The sequence below is a fragment of the Erythrolamprus reginae genome, chromosome 4 (genome assembly GCF_031021105.1).
Source record: "Erythrolamprus reginae isolate rEryReg1 chromosome 4, rEryReg1.hap1, whole genome shotgun sequence".
NCBI classification, from domain to species: Eukaryota; Metazoa; Chordata; class Lepidosauria; order Squamata; family Dipsadidae; genus Erythrolamprus; species Erythrolamprus reginae.
This window is the reverse complement of record NC_091953.1, coordinates 136,328,010-136,352,248: the sequence shown is the minus strand read 5'-3', so window position 1 is coordinate 136,352,248 and position 24,239 is coordinate 136,328,010. Positions and strand designations below refer to the sequence as shown.

Genomic DNA, 24,239 nt, shown 5'->3' with positions numbered 1-24,239 from the left:
GTTCTCCCTCTTTCCTTTCCCTGTAGGCTATTTGGTTGCATGTCTTGATTTTAATTATTGCTCCTTTGGGATGCAAAGCTGTAATCGGCATCTCCCAAAAAGCAGTGGTCCCCCCACCCCCACCCAAAAAACCCACGAGAAAGGTTGCTTCCCTTCAAAGAAGCAATTGCAGCCAGCTGCAAGTCAAGCCAGAAAATATTATTCTTTCTCCTTGGTTTCAAAGAAAGGCAGAGGTTGGGGTTGGTTTCCTTTTGTCCTAGACATCGTTTTGACTCCTACCTTCAAAGTGATGCTACAGAGCCCTGCACACCAAGACAACTAGACACAAGAACAGTTTTTCCCCAAACGCCATCACTCTGCTAAACAAATAATTCCCTCAGCACTGTCAGACTATTCACTAAGGCTGCTTTGCTATTACTATCATCAGTCTTCTCATTCTTCTTATCATCTATCTCCTCCCACCTATGAGTGTAAATAGTTTCCTTGTATCCTTACTACTTATATTAATATTGTTTCCAGATTGCTTATTTGTCCCCTATGACAATCATTAAGTGTTGAACCTCATGATTCTTGACAAATGTCTCTTTTTCTTTTATGTACAGAGCATAGGCACAAATGACAAATCCCTTCAAATTCCTTGTGTGTCACAGCATACCTGGCCAATAGAGAATTCTATTCTATTCATCTAATTTTATTCTAATTCTAATCTATTCTGTTCTATTCATTCTAATTGTAATTGTAATTCTATTCTATTCATTCTCATTCTATTCTATTGATCTAATTATATTCTATTCATTCTAATTCTATTCTTATTTATTCTATTCATTCGAATTCTATTCTATTCATTCCAATTCTATTCAGTTCTATTCTACTAATTCTAATTCTATCCTACCCTATTGCCCATCTGGAATACCAACCATGATGACAAAAGAAGTTATTTGACTCCCTGGCGGTTGTAGCTCCAGGGAAGGCATTTCTCCCACCCCGTTAAGAGAGAAGAACGTTTTCCTGTCCGCCTATTTCTCCTTGCACAAGCTTCACAGCTCTCTGACCCTGAGCAGATAGGTGGGGGAAAGCTCAGGTAAACAAAACACGCTGCCCAAATTGTGTAAATCCCCCACCACCAACACTCTGGCGGTGACACATCCGTCCTTGAGTGGGATAAAATTATTTAAATATTTCACTGCCACCCTTATCTCGGTGTCGTGGTCTGCAAAACAGCCTTGGGAGGCCAAAAGTATCAAAGTTCCAGATAACACCCAAATTTAAATCACTGTCCGAGTCAAAATACTCCTGAAAGTTCCAATTTATTGCCGGAGCCATCCTGGCACCTACACTGGGGCACCTGAATCTAAGCTTCCCACCCAGTTGACAGTTCGCATCCCTTGTCCCCCCTCACCCACAAACTTGTCATGTTGCCCACTCAGGTTGCACCAGCATGGCAAGTCCTCCTTCCGCTTCCGCCCAGGTGGGTGGGCATAGGATGTCCTTGAACCACTCGAAAGAATGCTTTGTGTCCCTCATGAAAATCACCCCTGCCAAGGTCCCCTTCCCTTTCCTTCCTTCTCCCCCCTCTCCTTCCCATCCCTGCCCCTTTTACAAATTTTCCTCCCATCACGGAGTCATTTTGAGGATTTCATTACGCTGGGCGAGACTGCAAATTATATTTTTAGTTATCCAAACCAGGTAACGTATATTTTTTAGCTGTTGGAGAGAATTTCCTCCGAAGAAGTTGTGTTCCCTCTAGTGGAGAAATAAAACAGGCGAACCCAACATCTCCAGAAGGTGGCTTGCAATGACATCACTTCAACCGGTCAGTATTTATTGTTATTCTGAGTACTTTCAATGTCGCGCAATTGTAGAAATTTAAAATACGATATTCGGTTGGTATTAAAACACCCGACACCACCAGCAAGTGTACAAAATAATTTATTACAGCATTACATTGTTGAATTCTTTGCAGTAAAGTTTTCATTCAACTATCGATCATAAGTAAATGACAAAGGAGGTTGTCTTCATTGACATCTTGGTAAAAGTTCCCTTTTTTAAATTTTGCATAGGATCTCCATCATTTAAATATTTACATTACTCCAAAAAAAAAAAACCCTTATTAAAAACAAACTGGTTCCATTGTTGTTGTTTTTCAAAACAAAAGATTTGTTTTTGTTGTTTCTATACAAGTAAATTTTCTTTTATATTTTCAGGAACAGTTATTTATTTCCTGAAGAGGGGGGAAATAAACAAGATTTAAAAACTGAATCGCTGATATATTTATACGTGAAGGGCAGGTACATTAACTTATAAAAAATGAGCAGGGAAAAAAAAGATGAAATGCAATTTATAATTAGATGAAGTTCTGCTTTTGTAAAAAATAACCTTATTCAACCTTAACGGCTTTGCAGTATGTAATTACCACAATATTTTTTCCCGACTGTTGGTTTCTGATTCATTCTCCAACATTTTAATGTAGCTCACCATTATTATTATTATGATGATGATGACTGCATTCTCTTTAATTTTTTTCCCCATTCTGTTTTGGAAGCGAAATGTTTTAAAATTCCTAAGTAATAAAAAAAGCTGGCTTAATTGTCGTAATGGCAACTTAATGGTATTAAATGTTTAATGGATCATTGAAGGCTGTCTTGTGGAGTCAGAGGCTTTGGCCTGCCAGGGTCATTATAAACCAAAATAATGTAGAGTATTAAAAAAAAACCCCACATTCTCCATTTTATAAATCCGAAAGCGTTTTCCCAATTAATCAGAATTTCCATACAAAACTATGCCAGTACCCATCACGTTCCATGCTTTGAAAGAAATGGAAAATAATATTTGTAGCTTAGGGTTGAAATGACAGGTCCTGGATGCTTTCAGCTTGGTGGGAGTTTATGCAGACGTTTCACAACCGAACTAAGCAGTGACATCAGTACAAGAAGGAAGCGGGGTTTTGAAACATAGAAACATAGAAACATAGAAGTCTGACGGCAGAAAAAGACCTCATGGTCCATCTAGTCTGCCCCGTGTTTGTTACCTAGCTGGGCCATGAAACATCTACAAGAGAACAACCAAAACTCCACTGAAATATAAAACTGAGGAAAAACATGTGTTGAGGATATATTTATCCTGGTTTGTTAACTTTCACACGCAGGACTTTCCGCGGATGGTGGCACAGTCAAGATGGCGGCCTCTTCTCAGATTCTCCTCATATGGACATCTTCCTTTGCAAGCCATGGTTTGACAGAACTAATCGCATTTATTGGTAGATTCCATGGAATTTACGGGTCGACGGTTCAGAATAGAAATATTTATAGCTGTACAAAGTATAAACACGGCCAGTATTATGCCAACCCCCCCCCCCCCCAAAAAAAAGACTGTTTACATTAATATTGGCAGCTCTCGTTGAGGGAAAAAGGAGTCCGAGCACACTAGATTTGCCTCGAGTTTCCCGGGTTGGACAGCTGAGTGGATCCAATGAGATCCAGCCAGAAGATCCCGGACGATCCCTGGACGGTCAGGAGCTAGTCCCGCCTTCTGTTTCAAATCTCATTGGTCAGTGCTTCATGATTGATGGCCGTATGATTCATGGGAGCGAAGAAGCCATCCTCGTCGCTGGCGGGAGACGTGAAGGCCGTCGCTAGAGGGAACATTTTGTGGCACGCGATCCGATAGGCCTCGCTCTGGCTGTGGCATTCGCCGAAGGTGCCGTCGCGCAGGAAATCCAGAACCGTTGTTAAAATCTGCAGATTGAACACACGAGCAGAAGCGTCAAAGGCAAAATTCTTCATCGGATTTAATACTTAGAAACATGGAAACACAGAAGACTGACGTCAGAAAAAGACCTCATGGTCCACCTAGTCTGCCCTTATACTATTTCCTGTATTTTATCTTAGGATGGATCTATGTTTATCCCAGGCATGTTGAAATTCAGTTACTGTGGATTTACCAGGTCTCCTGGAAGTTTGTTCCAAGGATCTACTACTCTTTCAGTCAAATAATATTTTCTCACATTGCTTTTGATCTTTCCCCCAACTAACTTCAGATTGTGTCCCCTTGTTCTTGTGTTCACTTTCCTATTAAAAACACTTCCCTCCTGAACCTTATTTAACCCTTTCACGTATTTAAATGTTTCGATCACGTCCCCCCTTTCCCTTCTGTCCTCCAGACTATACAGATGGAGTTCACTAAGTCTTTCCTGATAAGTTTTATGCTTAAGACCTTCCACCATTCTTGTAGCCCGTCTTTGGATCCGTTCAATTTGATCAATATCTTTTTGTAGATGAGTTCTCCAGAACTGGACACAGTATTCCAAATGTGGTCTCACCAGCGCTCTATACTGATAAAATACTGATAGTCCTCCTCTTACAACGGTTCACTTAGTGACCATTCAATTTTATCACAACACTGAAAAAAGGGACTTAGGATTGTTTCACTTAATAACTTATTACTAACTTGACAACTGCACTGATTAACCTAACAACCATGGCAAAATTCATGTAACAACCATGGCACTGTTTCACGTAACAACCACGGCAAAAACCTCACTCAACAAATGTCTTGCTTAGCGACAGAAATTTTGGGCTCCACTGTGCTTGTTAAGTCGAGGACTACCTCTAACTACAAACGGAATTGTAAAATCCAAAATGGAAATTACAAACACTGTCTAAACAGAGACAAAATATTATCTGTCAATTGTTTTTCTTTCTTCAGCTTTGTGAGAAGACAACCCCGAGGGACAAATATGACAAAGATAGGCATGGTTGTAAGTTGAGGACTATCTGTAGATGAGATGACCAGGCTGAGCCTGAGGGAGGGGTCAAGCACATTGTTAAGTCACAAGTCCCTGTGCGCCCACAAGAAAGCTAAGTCCAGCCCACCGTGAATTCCTTTATCTCTCGCTCATTTCCCTCGACTGTTAGTTGGCCAGATTCTTGTAGACAGCTTAAACTTGCAATAAACCTTTATGCCCATTTGATCTGCCTGGATCCCCTGATTTCCCTGGTGCTCGAGATTTACTTTTCACGTATAAAATTATTCCAGCCCACCGAGAATTCCTTTATCTGCCGCTCATTTGTCTTGACTGTTAGTTGGCCAGATTCTTGTAGATGGCTTAAGCTTGCCATAAATCTTTATACCCTTGGATCTCCTGATTTCCCTGATACTCGAGATTTACTTTTCACATATAAAATTATTCCAGCCCACCGTGAATTCCTTTCTTATCTGCCACTCATTTCCCTTGACTGTTAGTTGGCCAGATTCTTGTAGACAGCTTAAACTTGCAATAAATCTTTCGGCCCATTTGATCTGCTTGGATCTCCTGGTGCTCGAGATTTAATTTTTGACATATAAAATTTTTTTTGAACACGGAAGCTCGTCCCTAGAGGCCATTCCTCCAAGCAATAATCAAACATCTGTTGAGAGGATGCGCTCTTTGGGATCTCCAAAACTAGGAGGGGAAAGATTATTTTTACCTTCACGTTTCTGTCTCTCGTGGCTTCATCGAGCCGAGTAGCTATGGCAATTGCTTTCTCTTGCCTTGAATTGTCCAGGAAATACATCATTTTGGCACCTCCAAGAGGGGGAGAGAAAAAATAGCAGTTTATGAAAAGGATGTTCGTTTTAAATAAAGAAAAAAACCCCAGGTTTTTAGCTACTGCAGCCCAATATACCTTTTATTAATCTAATTGAAAAAAATCACACGGAGGAGTATATTAAGATATTTTTTTAATGGAAGATATTCAATCTTAACTATTATCAGGGTGTCCAGGGGGAAAGCATTTTGAAATTCCCTGATATTTCCCTGACATTTCCCTGTTACTTGCGATCTAGTTAAGGCACAGTCGTAGATGACGTCTTACCAAATGGCTAAGCCATGGAGAAATATCGGTAGCTGAGGAAGCCAGTTGTGGCCATAGTTATGCTCATTTTTGATTGACTCTGCCAGGCAGAGCGATCCTTTTTTTAAAAAAACAACAACATGATTTCCCCCTGACTTTTAAACATTTAAAAAAAAATAATTTTTATTGAATTGTTTTTTAAAAGAGAAATAACGAAAAAGTTACCAACCGAAAAAACAAACAAACAACCCAACAACAACAGCAACTACGACAAAGCAAAAATAAGTACAAAAATATGCAATAGACAATTACATCAATAACAACGATTAACAAATAACAAATCATATCTCGTTAATAGTCTCATGTGAGGAGGAAAAATACAATCCTTTCTAATATCAAATTATTTTCTGGTGAATTCATCAATCGGTATTCACTATAATTCCTTTTGGTTATCAATGTCTTATTTGTTGTTATTATTCTCTTAGCCGCCTTCGGTACACTCTTTATTGATTAATTTAACGACTTTTAAACATTTTAATAGTTTGTTTCTTACCCCTGATTTATTCCGGTTTTTTCACAAATTCCCTGACAATTCCCTGGTTTTTCCCGAACCGCCGAATTCCCTGATAATTCCCTGATTTACTGGACAGCCTGTATTATGCTCTTATAATCTATTTAAATTTGCCAGATGCTATTATCGCTGTTCTGAAATACAGTGGTACCTCATCTTACGAACGCCTCTTCTAACGAACTTTTCAAGATACGAACCCGGTGTTTAAGATTTTTTTGCCTCTTCTTCCGAACTATTTTCACCTTACGAACCCAAGCAGCTGCTGCTGGGATGAAGGGGTTTCTTTTTTTCCCCTTTTTTGAAGAAAGAAAAGGGAGGGGCAGCTTGGAGGAGTAAAGATTTTGCATGCTTGCAAAGGCACTGAAACGGTGTCTTGTGAAGAAAGAAAAGGGAGGGGCGCCCCCCTTGCCTTTCTTCCTTCCCACTCACCCTTTAGCCTAGCCTTGCTTCTTCCACCCGCCCCCTTTAGCTGCTCCTCCCTGCCCTCTGTTCGCCTCCCTTCTAAAGTTTGGCATTTTCCTGAAGGATTTGCATGCATTATTTGCTTTTACATTGATTCCTATGGGAAACATTGTTTCATCTTACGAACCTTTCACCTTACGAACCTCCTCCTGGAACCAATTAAGTTCGTATGATGAGGTACCACTGTACAAGCATCGGATATTTTTATTATGTGGGAAAAGTTCTTCCCTCAGATGGCGTTATTGACTCAACTGTTGGTCTTCTTTTAACGACCCCGCAATCTCCTGCGGGGTGGAGTCTGGGCAACTACACGGAACTGAGTGTTTACTGGCCCACTGCCCTTCCCTGTTGCCAATGCGGAGTTTTTTCCCCAACAGATACATTCTCATGGTGCCCAGGGAGAGAAATATCTGCCTCTACCTAGGATCAAACTCACAGTCTCCTTCCTAATTGTGAGCTCCACTTCTAGGGTCATGTGATCCCCTCTTATGACCAGCAAAGTCAGATTTGCTTAACAACAATATAGAGTGATACCCTGTCTTACGAACTTAACTGGTTCCGGGACGAGGTTCGTAAGGTGAAAAGTTCGTAAGACGAAACAATGTTTCCCATAGGAATCAATGGAAAAGTGATTAATGCGTGCAAGCCCAAAACTCACCCCTTTTGCCAGCTGAAGCGCCTGTTTTTGCGCTGCTGGGATTTCCCTGAGGCTCCCCTCCATGGGAAACTCCATCTCCGGACTTCCGTGTTTTTGCGATGCTGCAGGGGAATCTAGCAGTGCAAAAATGGGCGCTTTGCTGGCAATGGAAGTCCAGAGGTGGGGTTTCCCATGGAGGGGAGCCTCAGGGGAATCCCAGAAGCACAAAAATGGGCACTTCGCTTGCAATGGAAGTCCGGAGGTGGGGTTTTCCAGCGAGGGGAGCCTTCGGCTGGCAACGGAAATCCGGAGATGGGGCACCCCAGCAGCGGCGGCTTGGGTTCGTAAGGTGAAAATAGTTCAGAAGAAGAGGCAAAAAAATCTTAAACCCCGGGTTCGTATCTCAAAAAGTTTGTATGACGAGAGGTTTGTATGACGAGGTATCACTGTACTTATCAACTATGGCAGGAGCCATCGTAAAATGGAGCAGAGCTAACCAAGTTTGCAAAACATTGCCTTACGATTTGAGTGGGTGAGATTGTGTTGTTCCTGTTTCTCTTGCACACAAGTTTATTCCTGCAGTGAAATGTAAGTTTGTCATCACATCGGTGTTTAAAACACACCTGTTGGGACATACCTGACAGCAGGTGCCGTATAGAGGTAGAATTACGTTTGAGAAATTCTTCGTTGAAACTTTCCAAATCTTTGCTGATAAAAATCTTCTTCATTTCTTGCGAAAGAACCTTGTTCACAATTTCTGGCAAATTGCTGTGATTTGACACTAGGAATAGAAAGACCTTGATTCAGATGTAGTATGGATTTTGTTTTTTGGAAACTCGGCAGGATTTTAAGGCAAGGGGACGGTTTTATTTTGCACTTACCACATTTGGAAAATTTAATCAAACATTCATGTAGCCAGGGGTTGTTATTGCCAATAGCGAAAGCCCTTTTAACAGACTGCAACATTAGCAGGAACTTTCCTGGATGAAATAGAGGGGGAAAAACATAGAAACATAGAAGTCTGACGGTAGAAAAAGACCTCATGGTCCATCAAGTCTGCCCTCATACTATTTCCTGTATTTTATCTTAGGATGGATCTGTTTATCCCAGGCATGTTTAAATTCACTTACTGTGGATTTACCAACCACGTCTGCTGGAAGTTTGTTCCAAGGATCTACTACTCTTTCCGTAAAATAATATTTTCTCGTGTTGCTTTTGATCTTTCCCCCAACTGACTTCAGATTCTGTCCCCTTGTTCTTGTGTTCACTTTCCTATTAAAAACACTTCCCTCCTGAACCTTATTTAACCCTTGAACATATTTAAATGTTTCGATCATGTCCCCCCTTTCCCTTCTGTCCTCCAGACTATACAGATTGAGTTCATGAAGTCTTTCCTGATACGTTTTATGCTTAAGACCTTCCACCATTCTTGTAGCCCGTCTTTAGACCCGTTCAATTTTGTCAATATTGTTTTGTAGGTGAGGTCTCCAGAACTGAACACAGTATTATTCCAAATGTGGTCTCACCAGCGCTCTATATAGCGGGACCACAATCTCCTTCTTCCTGCTTGTGATATCTCTAGATATGCAGCCAAGCATCCTACTCGCTTTCCCTACTGCCTGACTGCACTGCTCACCCGTTTTGAGACTGTCAGAAATCACTTCCCCTAAATCCTTCTCTTCTGAAGTTTTTGCTAACACAGAACTGCCAATACAATACTCAAAGAACTGCAATTCAATTATTTTGAATTCGGGGGCTGAAGGAGAATGGGGATGGCGCCACTGCATTGATTGACGTTTGCTCTCTGGAGTCTGGTGATGAGCCCAAGTTTCATCTCCTGTCACTCGACAGTTGAGAAAAGCCTCATCTTCAATCTTGAAACGGTCAAGAAATTCTCGGGCGGCATTGACTCTGTCGATTTTGTGCGCTTCAGTCTGCATCTTGGGGACCTATCGCAGTAGCATTCATGCTCTTAGCATTCAGGTAGCGTATGACAGCGCGCACTTTGCTCATGGAGGGAAACGGAGTGAGGACGCTCATCTCTAACCTTCCCCACAACGCCAGTCAATGATCTATTGACCACTGGCAATACTCGTTCTCTTCTGCTCACTTCCCGTGATACAATAGTAATATCAACGTCCCCCATGAACATTCCTCACGAGAGTTACATGCCTTGTAACCTTACTTTATGGTTAACCCTTGTACATTTAATTAAACCAATCTAGAACTTACTCCTGTATTCTGTATAGATAATCCCAGATGCTAAAAAATTTAATGCGTGTTACAGTAATCCCTCGCTACTTCATGGTTCATCTTTCACGGATTCGCTACTTCACGGGTTTTCAAAGGGGGCTTAAATCCATTAAAAAATTTAAATCCATTAAAAATTCATAAAATTCTTCTACAGTACTACTATATATTAAAGAAACTGGTAGGATATCCCATGTAGTTCCAGCTGAGTAACATTATAGAATGACTGTTTAATGCAAAAGGTGGGTTTTAAAAGTCCAAATACTTGTTCAATACATTAAAAAATATTTTTCCTCTACTTCACGGAAATTCTTTTTTCACGGGGGGTCTTGGAACGCATCCCCTGCGAAAAACGAGGGATGACTGTAATCAGAATGGAAAATTGGGAGCATGCACAGTAGCTATATAAGTATTTACAAAATCATCTCAGCATCGTATGTTACAACTGCACGCATTTTACCTTTCCTAAAATATATTTCAAAGGCTAGGAGATGGGTGTCTATGTTGTCGGCCGCGAGATTCTTCAGAGGTATAAGGAATTTAATCGCCTCCTCCAACGGATTTTCCACCTGTCTCAACAACAGAAAACCAGGTAGTTTACAAACCAAAGTGTGTGAAAAGAATTTCAAGGAATAAGTTTGTCATAATTTGCACTTTCCCCCTTTTTCATGTTTGAGTTGTGTTGCTCCTAGGGTAGAGAGAGGTCAAAGAAGAAAGAAAGGTACTAAATTAAGATTTATTTATTTATGACAGAAATAGATAAATAATTGGAGGATATAATAAATAGAGGGTTTGAAAAGGATTTCTTAAAAGGATGTTTAAATGGAAAATATATATATATAAAGTCTGTGTTATTAAATTGATTTGGGATAAACATAAAATTTATGGGGAGTAATTACAAATGCTGAAATGTATAATGATTTTTAATGCAAGATTGAACATCTAAATATATAAAATTACTGTAGGGACATATAAGATAAGAAACAAACTGAGAAAAAGAGACAAAAAGGGGGAGAGAGCAATAGGCCTTATAATAAAAAAGTACAAGAAACCATAAGTTATGGCAAAGAGACAAATATTAAAGTGGGAGTTAAAAGTGATGGTGAATTAGATAGAAAATCTGGATGACAAAATTAGGGGTTTTTTAGGGGAGGAAGAGGAATTTGGTGTTATATATCTAAAACAAAAGGCTTTATTTGGAGTTATAAGCAACAAATTAAAAACAAATAGTGATTGATACTGTCTTTAAAGTGGATTTTATAGCAGCCTGCTAATATAATGACAGGTTGGAGCCCCAGGAAAGTTACTAGAGGGATGAAGAGGAAGTAGAGAGCAAGGGAGAGAAGGAGTGAGAGGAGGAGAGAGAGATAGACCTATAAAGCCCTACATGGCATTGGGCCAGATTACCTGTGGGACCGCTTATTAATTAATAATAATAATTTATTAGATTGTATGCCGCCCCTCTCCGCAGAATCCCAGCAACCAGTCAGGTCCCACAGTCGTCCTTCTCCAGGTCCCATCAACTAGACAATGTTGCTTGGCGGGTCCTAGGGGAAGAGCCTTCTCTGTGGGGGCACCGGCCCTCTGGAATCTCAATCTAAATCCCCCCAGAGATTTGCACTGCCCTCACCCTCCTCACCTTTCGTAAGAACTTGAAAACTTATTTATGGTGCCAGGCTTGGGGTCATTAGATCCCAGCCTCTGGCCACTGAATGCCTGGTATGCTTGCTTTGTATTGAATGAATTATTTTAGATATTCAGCTTTTATAATGTTTCAAACTAACTATATTAATTGGATCCAATTGTATTTTGTACGCTGTTTTATTGTTGAAATGTTGTGAGCCGCCCCGAGTCAATGGAGAGGGGCGGCATACAAATCTGAAAGAAAGAAAGGAAGGTAGGAAGGAAGGAGGGAAGGAAGGAAGGAAAGAAAAAAAGAAAGAAAGGAATGAAAAAAAGAAAGAAGAAACAAACAAAGAAAGAAAGAAGAAAGAAAAAAGAAAGAAAGAAAGAAAAAAGAAAGAAAGGAAGGGAGGAAAGAAAGAAAGGAAGGAAGAAAAAAGAAAGAAAGAAGGGAGGAAGGAAGGAAAGAAAGAAAGAAAAAAAAGAAAGAAGAAAGAAAGAAAGAAAGAAAGAAAGGAAGGAAGGAAGAAAGAAAGGGAAAGAAAGGGAAGGGAAGAAAGGAAGAAAGAGAGAAAGAAAGAAAGAAAGAAAGGGGAAGGGAAGAAGTAAAGGAAAGGAAAGGAAGGGATGAAAGAAAGAAAAAAAGAGAGAAAGAAAGAAAGAAAGAAAGGAAGGGAAAAGGAAGGGAAGGGAAGAAGGAAAGGAAAGGAAGAAAGGAAGGAAGGAAGAAAGAAAGGGAAGGGACGAAGGAAAGGAAGGGAAGGGAAGGAAGAAAGAAAGGATGGAAGAAAGGAAAGGAAGGAAAGGAAGAAAGAAAGAAAGAAAGAAAGAAAGAAAGAAAGAAAGAAAGAAAGAGAGTTTTTACCCTTTCCAGCTTCTCAGGCACTAACTCTTCCTTCGGGCCGCTGGTCTCCTCTTCTTCTTCATCCCGTTTCTTCTTCTGACTCTTCTGCTGCCGCTCTCGCTCCGCGTGCTTCTTCTCCTCCTCCAGTTTCGCTTTTTTCTGCGCCCGCCGTTGCTTGCTGAGCATTTTCTTCAGTTCTTTGGCAGAAAGGTTTTCTGTAGAAAAACAGAATTCTTTTTTTTTTTTGCGGTTTTGATTTGGACACAGGTTGGGAGCAGCGGTGGAATGCTCCCAGTTTGGACCGGTTCTTTAGAACCAGAAGCAGGGAATCCCCCTCCTGGGCTCGCAGAACTGGCTGCCATCTTGTTTTTTGCTTGTGTGCACGTGTTAGGACTCTGTCCGTAACGTGTTAGGTTTGCAATATATTGGCTGCAGGTGTTGCAGACTCCCACAAGAGGGAGCTAGAGCTCATACCTTATTTCTCTGAGTCACCCTCTCTGTTTCTCTTTGTCTGGCTACTCACTTTTAGGTTTGCTCTGCATTTTCTCTACAATCTCTCTGTACTGTAGTCATGTATTATAGCCAAAATGTGTTTAAGCTTGCCGATGACTCTAAAGTGTGCAATAGGGTTGATATTCCTGGAGGGATCTGTAATATGGTAAATGATTTAGCTTTACTAGATAAATGGTCAAAGCAATGGAAACTGCAGTTTAATGTTTCCAAATGTAAAATAATGCACTTGGGGAAAAGGAATCCTCAGTCTGAGTATTGTATTGGCAGTTCTGTGTTAGCAAATACTTCAAAAGAAAAGGATTTAGGCGTAATGATTTCTGACAGTCTCAAAATGGGTGAACAGTGCAGTCAGGCGGTAGGGAAAGCAAGTAGGATGCTTGGCTGCATAGCTAGAGGTATAACAAGCAGGAAGAGGGAGATTATGATCCCGCTATATAGAATGCTGGTGAGACCACATTTGGAATACTGTGTTCAGTTCTGGAGACCTCACCTACAAAAAGATATTGACAAAATTGAACGGGTCCAAAGACGGGCTACAAGAATGGTGGAAGGTCTTAAGCATAAAACGTATCAGGAAAGACTTAATGAACTCAATCTGTATAGTCTGGAGGACAGAAGGAAAAGGGGGGACATGATTGAAACATTTAAATATGTCAAAGGGTTAAATAAGGTCCAGGAGGGAAGTGTTTTTAATAGGAAAGTGAACACAAGAACAAGGGGACACAATCTGAAGTTAGTTGGGGGAAAGATCAAAAGCAACATGAGAAAATATTATTTTACTGAAAGAGTAGTAGATCCTTGGAACAAACTTCCAGCAGACGTGGTAGATAAATCCACAGTAACTGAATTGAAACATGCCTGGGATAAACATATATCCACTGTAAGATAAAATACAGGAAATAGTATAAGGGCAGACTAGATGGACCAGGAGGTCTTTTTCTGCCGTCAGTCTTCTATGTTTCTATGTTTCTATATCTTTGTTTGCTGATTATGACAAAGACAATTGGTAAGAAAGACTTTGTATTTAATAATATTTGAATTGTTATTCTGACTTGTTATGTGTATGACTTTAGACTGTTTATATGTTATTTCTCAAAGTAAACTTTAATTCAAGTTACTATATCTGTGTGTGGCTGAGTAGTTATTCACAACTTGAATCTCAATTTAAATAATAATGATAATAATAATGATGATGATGATAAAATTACTTAGTTTGGGTAATGAAATGTCGGCATGAAAACAACCAAGCTGAGAGTTCCTCTGATTATTCCCAGGATTTGATTTGATTTAATTAATTTAATTTAATTTAATAATTTAATTTAATTTAATTTAATAATTTAATTTATTTAGTTTAATTAATTATATTTATTTAATTAATTTATTAAATTTATTATGTACCCAACTCTTCCTGAACTCTATTCCTGCATCAAGGTGAAACTTTTAATTTTTTTTTTAAAAAGCGAACGATGGCTTTGACATTCTTAACAGCAAAGAATCTTGACTTGGAATGCCCAATCAACAATCTTGACTGGGAAGCGAATTCCAATCCTGCTTGGCGAAAGTTCAAAATACCAGAGTTCACTTCTTGCTCTTTGTTCTCGCTGGCCAAGGGGTTGTCGTGCAGCTTCAAGTAGATTTCAATGGCCGATCGCGCCGCCTTGAAGTAAAACGCGTGCTTCCTTAGCACGTCTTCCAACCTCAAGAGGTCGACGTAGGCACGCAAGGTCATCTTCCTCATGCAGTACGTATGGAAGTCAAACTGGTCATCGGTGATCTCAAAGAAGTGCTGAGAAAGAGAACGGAACACAGAATAACCGAGGTGGAAGGGACCCCGGAGGTCTTCTAGTCAAACCCCCTGCTAAGAATAGAATAGAATGGAATGGAACGGAGCAGAACAGAACGTATTGGAATGAAGAATAGAATAGAGTAGAGTAGAGTAGGATAGGGTAGAGTAGAGTAGAATAGAATAGAAAATATGGAATAGAGTGGAGTGGAGTAGAGTAAGTAGAGTAGAGTAGAATAGAATAGAAAATATGAAATGGAATGGAGTGGAGTGGAGTAGAGTAGAATAGAAAATATGGAATGGAATGGAGTGGAGTGGAGTAGAGTAGAGTGAGTACAGTAGAGTAGAGTAGAATAGAATAGAAAATATGAAATGGAATATAGTGGAGTGGAGTAGATTAAGGAGAGTAGAGTAGAATAGAAAATATGGAATGGAATTGAATGGAGTGGAGTGGAGTAGAGTAGAGTAGAATAGAAAATATGGAATGGAGTGGAGTGGAGTAGAATAGAAAATATGGAATGGAATTGAATGGAGTGGAGTAGAGTAGAGTAGAGTAGAAAATATGGAACGGAGTGGAGTGGAGTAGAATAGAAAATATGGAATGGAATTGAATGGAGTGGAGTGGAGTAGAGTAGAATAGAAAATATGGAATGGAATGGAGTGGAGTAGAACAGAATAGAATTGAATGCAAAATACAGTATAGCATAGCATAGCACAGCACAGCACAGTATAAAACGGGATGGGATGGGACGGGACAGGGTCTTGGAGGTCTCCCAGTCCAATGCCCTGTTCAAGCAGGAGACCCTATACCCGTGGTGGCGAACCCATGGCACATGGAGCCATATTGGAGGGCATGCGAAACGTTGCCATGTTTCAGCTCCATCACGTGCTGGGCAGCTGATTTTCACCCCGAGTCCTTTGGGGGTGAGCGGCATACAAATTTAATAAACAAACAAAGAAACCAACCAACCACCATCCGTTGATCCACTTACCCTCTCAATTTCGTGGCACTGTTTCAAAGCCTCCCCGTATTTTCCCAAACTTTGAAAAGCCAGGGCACATTCTGTCTGGAACCACATACACTGCATTTCGTTGAGATTTTCCGTGGCAGAAGTCCCTTCCTGGAAATGAAGAAAAGTACAGTGGCACCTCTACTTAAGTCCTTAATTCGTTCCGTGACCAGGTTCTTAAGTAGAAACGTTTGCAAGAAGAAGCCATTTTTCCCATAGGAATCAATGTAAAAGCAAATATTGCGTGCAAACCCATTAGGAAAGAAATAAAAGCTTGGAATTTGGGTGGGAAGAAGAGGAGGAAGAAGAGGAGGAGGACAGTCGCTGCCGAAGGAAGAAGGTGAGGTGAGGGGAATCAAAAAAAATCCAAAACTTTTAAGGCTTAAAAAAAAAAGAGGGACTCAGAGTCGGCAAGGAGGAGCACGTGCCTCCCATACACCCGGTGCGAGGCTGCGTCCCGTACACTGCGCCAGAGAGAGAAACCCAGGGGGAATGGCAGGAAACTGACCGGGCCTTCGTGTCACTTTCAAATTTCCTGGGAAATTTTTCTGGGCTTGGGCTTATAATTCCCAATAAAAAATTTCCAATCAATGTACAGTGATCCCTCGAGTTTCGCGAGGGTTCCGTTCCAAGACCCCTCGCGAAACTCGATTTTTCGCGATATAGCGGTGCGGAAGTAAAAACACCATCTGCGCATGTGCGGCCATTTTTTCATGGCCGCACATGCGCAGATGGTGAAGTTTGCGTGTGGGCGGTGGGGAAGACCAAGGGAAGGTTCCTTCAGCCGCAACGGGGAAACCTCATCTTCGGCTCCTCGCTGCTGCCGCGCTACCGAGCAGATCAGCTGTTGGGCGGCCGAAGGAACATTCCCTGGGTCTTCCCCGCCGCCTCGGATCCTCGCTGATGCCCGCCCGCCGTTTGCCGCTCGCCCCGTTCGGCGGCCGCACATCCCGTTCGCCCGCCGCTCGCCCCGTTCGCCCGCCGCTCCCCTCGTTCTCCCCCCATTCCCCTCGTTCGCCCGCCGCTCCCCTCGTTCGCCCCCCCGCTCCCCTCGTTCGCCCGCCGCTCGCCTCGTTCGCCCGCCGCTATCGAACTTGCTATCGAGCCTGCTAATGAAATCCAACCCGCAGCGGCCCTTTCCCTCTCCAGGCTGCGGGAGGGGTCCGGAGAACAATGCCTGGCGCCGCGCTCCCGGCTGGGCTTTTTTCCCCCATTTCCCCTCGGGTGGAATTTCAGACCCTCCGCCGGTTGGATTTCATTAGCAGGCTCGATAGCAAGTTCTTCCTCCCTTTAGAAAGCCCCGCAGCCTCCTCCGCCCGGCGAGGCCGCCAGCGAGGACCCGCAAAGCCGCCGCCGCCGCAGCGAGGCCAAGCCGCCCGCTCCCACGGCACGGGCTCCCAACACAGCGCCGCTCAGCCCGCCCTCGGCGATGCCTCCGCGGATCTGCAAACCCAGCCGAGCGATGCCTCTGGTCTGGGCGAAGGCAGTGGGCAGGCCCCGCCGCAGCAGTCCCCGCGGGCACCGCGCGCCAAGGGCCGGCCAGGCCGCCGGCCAACAAAGGGGCTCCCTCGCCTCCCTCGGGCAGGTTTACAAAGGCAGCGCGGCAACTTGGAGCCCGGCACGCCCCGCAGCCCTCGCCTCGCCCGCCCCCCGCCTGGCCGGCGCTCCGGCTACCCCCGGCTGAGGAAGAACCGAGTAGCCCCCGCCCTCCCCCGCCTGGCTCCCTTCAGCCCCCCGGGGCCAAGCGGGCGGGGGGCGGGCGGGACTTCGCCTGTCTCCGCCGCCAGCATCGCCCCTCCGGCGGGCCGGCCTCCCCCGCCCGCCTCTGCTGCAGCCGCCGCCGCCTCCCCGACTAGCAACAAAAGGGCCCCGCCCGCCCCGCCCCGAACCTTACCTTGCGAGTTTTTGGCTGCGGGGGGAGAAGTAGGATTTTCCTAACTCCCTCCCCCTGCAGCCAAAAACTCAAAGCCTGTATCCTGCCGCCCGGTTTACCCAGGACACGAGCGGCGAAGTGACTTGGAGGAATGGAAAGTCCAAACCGCCCGGTTTCAGTGGGGTTTCCCCGTTGCCCAGGGATTCCTTCGCCCGAACGGAGGTGGCTGTGGTGGGTTCAGGAATCCCTGGGCAACGGGGAAACCCCACTGAAACCGGGCGGGTTAAGCCTCCTTCGGCGACTGCGGAACTGCTTGCTGTCAACTTTGCACTGGGCAAAGAACTCTTCACCTCCCGCCAGGCACGGACGAAAGGCGTGGAAGTCTATTGTAGCAGCTGCTACAGCGGAGACATTTGGGGGGGGGGGAGGCAGGAGATCCGGCCCTTCACTTGCCCTCCCAGCAAAAGGCAAAGCCGCGCAGCTCCCCAGCCGCCAAAGGAGGCTTAACCCCACCCCTCTGTCCCACTCATCGCCCGTGGTCGGCATAACCTCCTCCTGCCTATCCCCGCTTTTCTGCCGGCCACGGGCGATGGGTGGGACAGAGGGGTGGGGTTAAGCCTCCTTTGGCGGCTGGGGAGCTGCGCGGCTTTGCCTTTTGCTGGGAGGGCAAGTGAAGGGCCAGATCTCCTGCCTCCTGCCTCCCCCCCAAAATGTCTCCGCTGTAGCAGCTGCTACAATAGACTTCCACGCCTTTCGTCCGTGCCTGGCGGGAGGTGAAGAGTTCTTTGCCCAGTGCAAAGTTGACAGCAAGCAGTTCCGCAGTCGCCGAAGGAGGCTTAACCCGCCCGGTTTCAGTGGGGTTTCCCCGTTGCCCAGGGATTCCTTCGCCCGAACGGAGGTGGCTGTGGTGGGTTCAGGAATCCCTGGGCAACGGGGAAACCCCACTGAAACCGGGCGGGTTAAGCCTCCTTCGGCGACTGCGGAACTGCTTGCTGTCAACTTTGCACTGGGCAAAGAACTCTTCACCTCCCGCCAGGCACGGACGAAAGGCGTGGAAGTCTATTGTAGCAGCTGCTACAGCGGAGACATTGGGGGGGGGGGAGGCAGGAGGCAGGAGATCTGGCCCTTCACTTGCCCTCCCAGCAAAAGGCAAAGCCGCGCAGCTCCCCAGCCGCCAAAGGAGGCTTAACCCCACCCCTCTGTCCCACCCATCGCCCGTGGCCGGCAGAAAAGCGGGGATAGGCAGGAGGAGGTTATGCCGGCCACGGGCGATGAGTGGGACAGAGGGGTGGGGTTAAGCCTCCTTTGGCGGCTGGGGAGCTGCGCGGCTTTGCCTTTTGCTGGGAGGGCAAGTGAAGGGCCGGATCTCCATTCCTCCAAGTCACTTCGCCGCTCGTGTCCTGGGTAAACCGGGCGGCAGGATACAGGCTTTGAGTTTTTGGCTGCAGGGGGAGGGAGTTAGGAAAATCCTACTTCTCCCCCCGCAGCCAAAAACTCGCAAGGTAAGGTTCGGGGCGGGGCGGGCGGGGCCCTTTTGTGCCAGTCGGGGAGGCGGCGGCGGCTGCAGCAGAGGCGGGCGGGGGAGGCCGGCCCGCCGGAGGGGCGATGCTGGCGGCGGAGACAGGCGAAGTCCCGCCCGCCCCCCGCCCGCTTGGCCCCGGGGGGCTGAAGGGAGCCGGGCGGGGGAGGGCGGGGGCTACTCGGTTCTTCCTCAGCCGGGGGTAGCCGGAGCGCCGGCCAGGCGGGGGCGGGCGAGGCGAGGGCTGCGGGGCGTGCCGGGCTCCAAGTTGCCGTGCTGGAGGCGAGGGAGCCCCTTTGTTGGCCGGCGGCCTGGCCGGCCCTTGGCGCGCGGTGCCCGCGGGGGCCTGCTGCGGCGGGGCCTGCCCACTGCCTTCGCCCAGACCAGAGGCGTCGCTCGGCTGGGTTTGCAGATCCGCGGAGGCATCGCCGAGGGCGGGCTGAGCGGCGCTGTGTTGGGAGCCCGTGCCGTGGGAGCGGGCGGCTTGGCCTCGCTGCGGCGGCGGCGGCTTTACGGGTCCTCGCTGGCGGCCTCGCCGGGCGGAGGAGGCTGCGGGGCTTTCTAAAGGGAGGAAGAACTTGCTATCGAGCCTGCTAATGAAATCCAACCGGCGGAGGGTCTGAAATTCCACCCGAGGGGAAATGGGGGGAAAAAGCCCAGCCGGGAGCGCGGCGCCAGGCATTGTTCTCCGGACCCCTCCCGCAGCCTGGAGAGGGAAAGGGCCGCTGCGGGTTGGATTTCATTAGCAGGCTCGATAGCAAGTTCGATAGCGGCGGGGCGAACGAAGCGAGTGGCGGGCGAACGAGGGGAGTGGGGGGCGAACGAGGGGAGCGGCGGGCGAACGAGGGGAGTGGGGGGCGAACGAGGGGAGCGGCGGGCGAATGAGGCAAGCGGCGGGCGAACGAGGGGAGTGGGGGGCGAACGAGGGGAGCAGCTGGCGAACGGGGCGAGCGGCGGGCGAACGGGACGTGCGGCCGCCGAACGGGGCGAGCGGCAAACGGCGGGCGGGCATCAGCGAGGATCCGAGGCGGCGGGGAAGACCCAGGGAACGTTCCTTCGGCCGCCTAGCAGTTGATCTGCTCGGCAGCGCAGCACCAGCGAGGAGCCGAAGATCTTCGGCTCCTCGCTGCTGCTGCGCTGCCGAGCAGATCAGCTGCTAGGCGGCCGCTCGAGAGCAAGAGGGGGAGAGAAAGAGAGAGAAGGAAAGAAAGAGATGAGAGAGGGAGGAAGAGAGTGTGAGAGAGGAAGAAGCAACATAGAGAGAGAGAAAGAAAGATGAGAAAGGAAGGAAGAGAGTGACCTGATCGGGTGGGGAAAATCGCGATATAGTGTTCGCGAAGATCGAGATGGTAACAATTGCTGAAAAATCGCGATATAGCGTTTTCGCGAAGATCGAGATCGCGAAACTCGAGGGATCACTGTAATCTTTTATTAGGTCTGCTATTATTCTCCTAATTTTAATCCACCACTCATTCTCACAACAAAATACCTTACTCCACCAGACTTGAAATTCTTGGTTTAGACAACTTACAACTCCGTTGTCTCCATTCTGACTATAGTTCATAAAATTATATGCCAAAATATCCTACCTGTTAACGACTACTTCACCTTCAACCACAACAACACACGAGCACGAAATCGATTTAAACTAAATGTCAACCGCTCCAAACTTGACTGCAAAAAATACGACTTCAGCAACAGAGTCATCCACGCCTGGAATGCAGTACCTGATTCTGTGGTTTCTACTCCTAACCCCAAAACCTTTAACCTTAGACTATCTACAGTTGACCTCTCCCCCTTTCTAAGAGGTCTGTAAGGGGCGTGCATAAGCGCAGCACTGTGCCTACCGTCCCTGTCCTATTGTCTATTATTTATCTAATGTTTAATATGTGCAAATTATCACCCTATAGTTTGACAAACAAACAAACAAATGTGATAACAGGTAACATAATTATTTTTCTTTTACCCGCGTGAACTTGGAGCACATCTCCTCGGCTTCCTTGACCAGATTTGCTCTCAGCATATATTTCGCGCACTTGGAATTGATGAATCGGTCAGCTGTATCCAAGGACTGTGCCTCGTCCATCCACCTGGCAGCTTCCTTGAGGTTCCCGACATGCTATGGGGAGTGCAAGAGCATCTATTTTCAATTTTGTTCCATTCGATGAAGAAGGGTGCTAGCGTTTTAACAATCTTCGCTTCCAGTACTCTACACTACGCTATCCTACCTTATCCTATCCTTCTGTTCTATTTTCTGTTGTGGTTAGCTCTGGCCCAGCTCCTGCCCCAAGGAATGTGCAGGTGGATGTGGGGGAAACATCCACATGCCGCAGGCCTCTTTTGCTCCTGATGGAATCTGCCGACGAAGCCTCCTCTGACTAAGGAAGCGTGAGTGACAGGGAAGAGGGGAGTTTGGCAGACAGCCCAGGAGGAGGTCAATCACCTGTATCATCCTTGGATTCTGAACAAGAATTAATGACACATCCACGCATGCGTAGAGTGATGCATAGGAGACAACAACTGAAGGATTATTACAAGAGAAAATGTGGTTGGGTGGGGCTGCTGTAATTAGTGCTACAGATAAAAGTGCAACCTGGTGTTTGGCAGTTTATCTGATTCATTGTTTCGTCAAGATCGTGGTTTTTGTACTGTTCAGGATTGTGTGTGTGGACTCTCTGGACTTTAGAATTGGACTCAATTTCCCAGTTATTGGGTGAGCAATTGGACTGCATTTAACCTGTGCCTTGTGTGTACCAGAAAATCTCTTTGACATTTAAAAAGGGAGCTGTTTCTGTTTATAAAAACTTTTGGGTTTTCCTTTTATCGTGTGGTGTGTGTCTTCCTGGACTAATTACCCTGTAATTACGGGCGGTTGAAACACGCCGGCAGAACAATTTTCTCTGTATTGATTCTATTATATTCTATTTTCTATGCAATACCATGCCATCTATTCTATTCTATTCCGTTCCATTCCATTCTACGCTCTGCTCTGCTCTGCTATTCTATGCCATGCAATATATTCTATTCCTATTCTATTCTACACTATGCAACGCTACTCTACCCTACCCAATTCTATAAGTCAAATCATCCTGCCCTTCACTATCTACCTTCGTCTTTAGGTGCATTATCAAGTTACATGAAATATAAATACACCAAGATTCACATATGCCGAATATGGAATAGTTGAGGAAGGGCAGTTACCTTATAAATTTTGGCTTTCAAATAGAACAGCTCTATTAACGTTGGAGTACTTGTCACCGCAGAATTGATGTAATCCAGAGCCAAGGAAAATTGGCCAAGCTTGTCGAAATGCTGCGCAAGGAAGTATCGAACCCAAAGCAGCGTCGTTGGCGGTTCTTCCTCTCCATTTTCTGGAACACATAGAACAATTCACAATGCCTAACCTAGAAGTACAGTGATACCTTGTCTTACAAACTTAATTGGTTCCGGGATGAGGTTCTTAAGGTGAAATTTTTGTAAAACGAAACAATGTTTTCCATAGGAATCAATGGAAAAGCGATTAATGCGTGCAAGCCCAAAATTCACCCCTTTTGCCAGCCGAAGCGCCCATTTTTGCGCTGCTGGGATTCCCCTGAGGCTCCCCTCCATGGGAAACCCCGCCTCCGGACTTCTGTTGCCAGTGAAGCGCCTGTTTTTGCACTGCTGGGATTCCCCTGAGGCTCCCCTCCATGGGAAACCCCGCCTCCGGACTTCCGTTGCCAGTGAAGCGCCTGTTTTGCGCTGCTGGGATTCCCCTGCAACATCACAAAAATACGGAAGTCCGGAGGTGGGGTTTCCCCTAGAGGGGAGCCTCAGGAGAATCCCAGCAGCACAAAAACGGGTGCTTCACTGGCAACGGAAGTCCGGAGGCGGGGCATCCCAGCAGCGGCGGCGGGTTTGTAAGGTGAAAATAGTTTGTAAGAAGAGGCAAAAAAATCTTAAACCCTGGGTTTGTATCTCGAAAAGTTTGTATGATGAGGGGTTTATAAGACAAGGTATCACTGTACGTACTATCAAAAGGGTTGTTTCTTAAGAAAGCGGATTCCCCTGCGAAGATACAGCAGTCCAGATTACACTCATGAAACCTTGTGTCTTAGCTACCTTCCCCAGCATCAAACTTACCGTCTGGACTAAACATGTGACAGGTTTTCAAAGAAGCTTCATAACTAATTACCAGCTCTTGGATTGTTGAAATCTATAAAAGAGATTTAAGAAAGTTGTACTAACATAGTCCTGTGGTTACTGTCTCGATTAACATTCATGTATTCTCTCTCAACGAACAAACATTGCAATTTCTTAACTTGATAGAACGTTAAGATATTTCCTGTACTGCTCACTGTTGTACATTCTTGAAAACACCTCCTTGGAATACCACTAGATGGCGATAAAGAGTTGCCTGGCTCTCTTTGCTGCCATCTAGAGTCGTTTTTTGCAGCAGTTATTTTCCCAAATAAAATGTTGGGTGTTTTCATGCTTTCTTTTTTTTTTTCCTTAAAATTTTATTAAACATCTCAAAATATTTAAAAAGAAGGAAAAATAAAAATAATGGAAAAATAAGAAAGAGAAGAGAAAGGAGTACGGGGTTAAAAAAAAGCATTGACTTTCAAATGTTTACAGAACACTAGAATAAAGGCATTGACATTAGTGTCTCATTATTTTTAACTTTTGCATATTTAATATACAGTGTTCCCTCGATTTTCGCGGGGGTTACGTTCCAAGACCTCCCGCGAAAGTCGATTTTCCGCGAAGTAGCGGTGTGGAAGTAAAAACACCATTTTTGGCTATGGACAGCCAAAAACTACCCCCACGCACCCTTTTTCAAGGCAGCGCAAGGAGCTGGGCTTGAAATTAGGGCAGGGAGCGACGAAAGTGCGGAGGCCGGCAAAGATTGCTTTGAATGTCGGCTGCCCCTGCCCCCCCAGCGCCTCCGGCCCCCTCGCCGCTACCGCCCCGCCCCGCCCGATCCACCCCTCTCACCGGCTTTCTTGGGACACGGGTCCTCCTGCAGCAGCACTGGCGGCTACGGCTTCTCATCCTCCTCATTCGGCCGGTAGCCGCTCTGAGCGCTTTGAGAATGCCCGCCCCGCCCCTCTCACAGTCCCTTAGCTGAGAGCACTTTCGTCCCAGCTATCAGCGAGGGGCTGCAGGAGAGGTGGGGGCAGGCGTTCTCACAGAGAGGGAGAGAGAGAGGGAGAAAGAGAGAGAGAGAGCAAGAGTGGGGAGAGTGGAAGGTAGAGAGAGAAAAATTATAGAAAAAGGGAGAAAAAAAGAGAAATGAGAAAATGATTGAAGCAGAGAATGACAGGAAAGAAAGAGAAAGAGA

General features: G+C 45.6%; 1 protein-coding gene across 2 annotated transcripts in view; it reads right to left on the bottom strand.

Moving 5' to 3' along the window:
• Positions 1 to 1,913: 1,913 nt before the first annotated feature.
• The window catches only part of NAA16 (N-alpha-acetyltransferase 16, NatA auxiliary subunit), a 48,184-nt gene continuing 25,858 nt past the window's right edge, over positions 1,914 to 24,239 (bottom strand). The window contains exons 10-20 of one of the 2 annotated variants that reach the window (XR_011559069.1): positions 23,039 to 23,111; positions 22,118 to 22,287; positions 20,883 to 21,035; positions 15,507 to 15,635; positions 14,304 to 14,517; positions 12,240 to 12,433; positions 10,212 to 10,320; positions 8,383 to 8,481; positions 8,139 to 8,298; positions 5,466 to 5,563; positions 1,914 to 3,734 (exon numbers count right to left, since the gene is read on the bottom strand). Coding sequence is in view for 1 of the 2 variants with exons in the window: in XM_070751379.1 (XP_070607480.1) it covers positions 3,534 to 3,734; positions 5,466 to 5,563; positions 8,139 to 8,282; positions 8,383 to 8,481; positions 10,212 to 10,320; positions 12,240 to 12,433; positions 14,304 to 14,517; positions 15,507 to 15,635; positions 20,883 to 21,035; positions 22,118 to 22,287; positions 23,039 to 23,111 (1,584 nt within the window). In the remaining variant the exon portion in view is untranslated. The remainder of the gene's footprint in view (positions 3,735 to 5,465; positions 5,564 to 8,138; positions 8,299 to 8,382; positions 8,482 to 10,211; positions 10,321 to 12,239; positions 12,434 to 14,303; positions 14,518 to 15,506; positions 15,636 to 20,882; positions 21,036 to 22,117; positions 22,288 to 23,038; positions 23,112 to 24,239) is intronic. The other variant, XM_070751379.1, reaches the window with a different exon arrangement.